The sequence below is a fragment of the Vespa velutina genome, chromosome 1 (genome assembly GCF_912470025.1).
Source record: "Vespa velutina chromosome 1, iVesVel2.1, whole genome shotgun sequence".
NCBI lineage: Eukaryota > Metazoa > Arthropoda > Insecta > Hymenoptera > Vespidae > Vespa > Vespa velutina.
In genome coordinates this window covers 6,135,010-6,140,782 of record NC_062188.1, presented here as the reverse complement: position 1 = coordinate 6,140,782, position 5,773 = coordinate 6,135,010, and the positions used below count along the sequence as shown (strand labels likewise).

At 37.5% G+C, this 5,773-nt stretch overlaps 1 protein-coding gene across 3 annotated transcripts in view; it reads right to left on the bottom strand.

The window, feature by feature from the left end:
* Positions 1–232: 232 nt before the first annotated feature.
* The window catches only part of LOC124949409 (protein snail-like), a 12,186-nt gene continuing 6,645 nt past the window's right edge, over positions 233–5,773 (bottom strand). For 2 of the 3 annotated variants that reach the window (XM_047494409.1, XM_047494416.1), the window contains exons 3-4: positions 2,479–3,163; positions 233–1,959 (exon numbers count right to left, since the gene is read on the bottom strand). In XM_047494409.1, coding sequence (XP_047350365.1) covers positions 1,224–1,959; positions 2,479–3,163 — 1,421 coding nt within the window. In that variant the 3' untranslated portion in view covers positions 233–1,223. The remainder of the gene's footprint in view (positions 1,960–2,478; positions 3,164–5,773) is intronic. The other variant, XM_047494424.1, reaches the window with a different exon arrangement.

Here is a 5,773-nt window from a genome sequence, read left to right as displayed (position 1 = left end):
GATTTTTTCCATATATCTATATATTTTCGCGTGCTATTATTATTTCATCATCTAATTATACCTTTTAATTTTTTTTTTTTTCCTTTCCTTCTTCAATATTTTATATTTTGAAATCGACGAAATGGAACCGACAATATAATTCATTCATACGTCACAATACGTAAGTTATATATGTATATCTCTCTCTCTCTCTTTCTCTCCCCTCTGCTCTTTCTCCCTATTTCTCTTTTCCTATGAATTTTCTAAAATCATTAGCGAGTATATTTCAATCATCTTCGTTACAAACATTTCGTCAAGATGTTCGCGTCGATAATACGATTATAATTGTATCATTCGTCGAAGACCGAAAAGACCTTAAAAAATGTTCGACGCGAATTTGTATCACAAAGTTTCGCGTCATCATCATTATTATCATCATCATCATCATTATCATCATCATCATCATCATCATCTCGATATTCGAAAAAGATTATTTGTTTTTCCTTTCGTGAGATTATTTTAATGTTGATACTATTGAAAACCCATTTCGGATTCTCAGTTCAGCTAATTTTAAGTTATCTGAGATAAATAGTGCCTTCGTTAACGAGCTCGCGACTAGTATCGTACGCGCTAGTAAATATATATATATATATATACTATATATATATAATAATATAATATAATAATATATAATATAGTAATGTAATAGTTATAACCGACTAAGATGACTAGATAGCAGTGTGGACGTCAATTGTTCGACGTGTGTACGTGTATGTATGTGTATGTGTGTATGTGTGTGTGGGTGGGTATATGTACTTCTTGATTATTTTGTTTTGTTTTGTTTCTTTTTTTGTTCTCTCTTTGTTTCTTTTAAGACTTAAACATTACTGGACGTTTTTGAAAATGTTAGACATTATTGATCACCTACTATGTCTTCCTTCTCTTTCATCATTACCTACCGTCTTTAATTTCTTCCTCTTCACTGGCACTTTACTACTTAATATCTATGGCAAACCTTTTTAAAGATCGACCCGTTCGATGCTTTCGCTTGTTTGCTTGCTTTCTTGTTTGCTTGCTTTCTTTTTCTCTTTCTTTTCTTTTCTCTCTCTCTCTTTCTTTCTCTTTCTCTCTCTATTTTTTCTCCATTTTGTCGTTTATCCAACTACCGCGAGAAGCCGCTAGCTTTCTCTGAGAGCATTTACAGTGGCGCAGCCGTCAAGCCTGTTAAATTTCTCGTAACGCTGCTACAAGCCTCGATTTGGGCTTTGCTGATGTTGCTGTTGTTGTTGCTGCTGTTGCTGCTGCTGTTGTTGTTGCTGTTGTTGTTGTTGAGGTCCGTTGGTACAATGCTGATGTTGATGTTGCTGTTGCTGTTGCTGTTGCTGTTGTTGTTGTTGTTGTTGTTGTTGTTGAACATCTTCGTCCCGAAGACAAGCAGACTCGAGATGCTTGTTTAAATAGGATTTAAGAGCGAACGTTTTGTGACATCTCGAGCACTCATAATTCTTGTCGGCCGAATGGGTTTGCATGTGCGCTCGCAAATTCGAACGATCGGCAAATGCCTTACCGCAGTGTGCGCATCCGTAAGGCTTCTCACCTGTATGGCTACGAAGATGACCCTGAAGTAGCCAAGGCCTTGAAAACATCTTCCCGCAAACACCACAGCTATGGGCAAGCTTATGCGTTAGCACGTGCATCGCCAGTGCTGGCATACTGACGTACGCCTTGCCGCAGTGAATGCACTTCTTTGCCGACTGAGAATCGAGACTACGGTGAGTTTGCTTGTGCCGCGATAGATTCGACGAGGTAGCGTATTGTTTGCCGCATTCGGTGCATGTGAACTTTGGCCTGTCAGGTTGAACGGCTTCTTTGTCGGGCACCACGGCACCATTGTTACTCCCGCGACGTTTCGAACGACCATCGGACACAAAGAAGGCCTCATAGGTGTAGGCGACCGTTTTGCTGCCACCGTTACTGCTACTGTAAATTATTCCTTCAATTAGACTTTATCTAATCAATTAATTTCATTGATTTAGATCAACGATTTTTCAAATTTTTCAAACTTATCTATTACAAGATATCATTTATTATTATTTTATTTATTTCGATAACATCTAAATTAATTTTAAGCTTATATGAATAATTTATAGTTTGTAATAATTATATATTTTGTGTAGAGAGAAAGAGTTAGAGAGAGAGAGAGAGAGAGAGAGAGAGAGAGAGAGAGAGAGAGAGAGAGAGAGAAAGAAAGTATATGTGTTTGTTTTATTTAAATCGTTGAATTTATCAATGGTAGAATCAAATATTAAGATTAAAAATATATGAACAATTTTTAACGATGACCAACTGTATAGATATCAATGTTAAGACGAACAGATTAAAATAGGTCACTATGCCATATATGTATCTATATGTGTGTATTATAAAGGGTATTAAGATTGAATACTATCTAAAAATTTTCCAAAGCAAAGGTATTATCTTAAAGATACGATCACTCACCTATCCCTTCCGTTACAATTTCCAGAAACATTGCTTTCCGCAGTGGCCGGAGATTGGGGCTGAGGTGGCGCATGTTCTTGCTGACGAAGCTGAGCATTTTGAGACGTTGGTACTGGCACCAAAACGGAAACCGGTATCGGTTGGGGCGAAGGTGCTCTTTGTAATTGTTGGGTCGGTTGTTGTTGCTGGTGTTGTTGTTGTTGTTGTTGTTGTTGTTGTTGTTGTTGCAATTGCACAACGGTGGCAACATTAGCTTGTACTTGAGTCGTCGGAGGTGCTGAGAGAGTATGAATGAAAACCGAATGCGTGGGTGCTGCCGGTGAGGCACTCAAATCGAGGATAGCCTGAGCTGCTGATAGATCTTCCTCGGCCGAGGTACGTATTTCGGTGGTTGGTTGAAGACTATATGGCCGATATATGTCCTTCTTCTTAGGTGGCAAGGATAGAGCAGTGCCGGTGCTGGTAAAACACATGGACAAGCTTTTTCTTGGTGGTAAACTATGAGAGGTTGTAGTAACGGTGGATGGCGTAAGTGTTGGTTGCAGGGATGCTCCATCGCTCGAGACAACTTGTATATCCTGTGGGGGTGGCGAAGGTACCACTGGCTGTGCCAATTCCGCAGCCGATCGCAAAGTTGCATATTTTGGTGGTTCCTCGTGACTAATCCATCCTTCATGCGTATAACCTATTCAAATAAAAATATATACATAAATATTTACGGAAATATTATTAAAAAATTTATCTTCCATCTAAGAGAAATTAGTTAATCAGTGGATTATAGTTGATCGCGGATTTAGAATCTTGATCTAAGCGCAAGCGCTAAGACCTCTTACGTGTATCAAGTAAACATAAGAGAGGGTGGCATGAATATTTCAGTCACTGAATCATTCTTCAACGGAGCAGCATTTCATTTCCTGCCTGTCGCATGCGCCAGCTGTTTCCTCCATGTGCTACTATTACCGAGTAATACGAAGGGATCATAAACAGGGAGAGGAGGAAGAGAAAGAGAAGGAGGGAGGGGTTGGTAATAGGGGGAGGTGATTAGAGAAGGTTGAAATATCAAGGAAGTGTAGACATAATTAAATTAGGATTTGCAACTATGATGGATAAATATCCAATGCATAATTAGAAATATTTCTCTCTCTCTCTCTCTCTCTCTCTCTTTCTCTCTCTCTTTATTTCCCTCTCATTCTTCTTCGAAAATCACGTATTACTCTAATGATGTCTCATCGGAAACCCTATCTAATCGTTCTTTTTCCAATTGACTTTTGCCACGACCAAAAATCATTTGACCTTCGATGTCTATCACGGCCAACAACAAGGATCGATAGTGGTAATATCACAAGAGTAAAAGGGACGATAAATTGGTATATATATATACATATATATATATATATATATATATATATATATATATATATATATATATAAATAGACAATGTAAAAGGCTCGTTAGGGTAACTTTATCGATCGATTCTCTTAAAAAGATCGCGATTGAACCCTTAAGTCCTACCGAAAAAAAAAAGACGAGAACAAACAAAAAGCAGGTCAAAGTACTTAATTAAAATGATTTCATGGAAAAAGAAAAGAAACAGAAAAAAAGAAAAAGAAACAACACTCGTTAAGGTAACTTTATCGATAGATACCTCTTAAAATACGATCTAAATTGATCCCATGAGTCCTACCGAAGAAGAAAGGAAAAAAGAAAAGAAAAGAAAAAAAAAATAATAACATCGAAGAAAAAACTTGATTAAAATGATTTCGCGGAAAAAAAACAAAGAGAAAGACGTAAAGGAGGAAAGGAAGAAGAAAAAAGAAAAAGTTCGTTAGGATAACTTCTACTGATCGATTCCTCTTAAAATACGATAAAGAGATTGAATCCTTAAGTCTCATAGACGAAGAAAAAGAAGAAACCAAAAAAAAAAAAGGAACTTCCAAGTAGGTACTTAATTAAAATGATTTCACGTGACGGGTTAGAGTCAAGGGTAAAGAGATAGAGATAGAAGGAAAAGGGAAGGGAAAGGATAAAGAATAGAAAAAGAGAAAAATATAAAGAAGAAAAGAAACTAATTACAAGAAAAAGATAAAAAATAAAAATAATACAAAAATATACATATACATACATACATATATATATATATATATATATATATATATATCGTGGCGGAAGTTAGAATATCGAAGAAGAGGTTGAGTGGTTGCAGTTGGGTGGAGGGTTGAGGTGGATTGGAGATGGAGGTTTTGGTTGAGAGGATATGCAACGCGCGCCACGCGCATCGGCACGACGCGAGTTCGTGGGAAGGTACACACGATAGCAATAAATCAGAAAAGTGTGTTGCCGATCGATCAGCGGCCGCGCATCTATTATTGGTTGGAATAAAAGGGAAGTCAATATCCAGAGAAGACAGTGGCCGTGTCTGGAAGTACGTTTCATCAACGAGCCTGAAAAGAAGAGAAAGAGTGAAAGAGATAGAAAGAGAGAGAGAGAGAGAGAGAGAGAGAGAGAGGGAGGAAGAGGGAGGGGAGGGGTAAAGAAGAAGAGGAGAAGAGAAGAGAAGAGGGAGGTAGGGTTAGGTGAGAACAACGGCAAAGAGGGGGAGTGGATATAGAGTTGAAGAGAAGGGGCTAGAAGAGTGGGAGGGAGGGAGGGATACAGAGAGAGAGAGAGAGAGAGAGAGAGAGAGAAAGAGAGAGAGAAGAATACAGAAGCCGAGGGAGGCAGAGAAAGGGATGGAATCGATAATATCGGATGAACACTTCGTGCGCACCGGTCTGTTCACTTGAGTTTATCCGTACGATGGAAATCAATTTTTTTTTTGTTGTTTTCTTTTTTTTCTGCTTTTTATTTTTTTATTTTTGTTTTGCTTTGTTTTGTCTCTACGTTTGTTCGTTTTTATTCTTTTCTTTCTTTCTTTCTTTCTTTCTTTCTTTCTTTCTTTCTTCGAACCTTCTTTCCATTTTTCTTTCAAACGAGTAACATAAAAAAAAGAGAGAGAGAGAGAGAGAGAGAGAGAAAGAGAAGAAAGTAATGTAGTTAAAAAGAGAGATAATAGAGGTGTACACTTTCAGAAATTTTCATTCACCGATCGAATTTTCCGAGTAATCCTAAACACGTGAAGAATAAAATTGAATGTTTGTAGTTATCAATGGATCTATAAACCAGCACACGTGTGTGTGTGTGTGTATTTGTGTGTAAGAGTAAGAGAAAGAGAGAAAAAGAAAGAGTGATAGAGTGATAAAGAGAGAGAGAGAGAGAGAGAGAGAGAGAGAGATTTTTATCGCGTTAAATTTATAC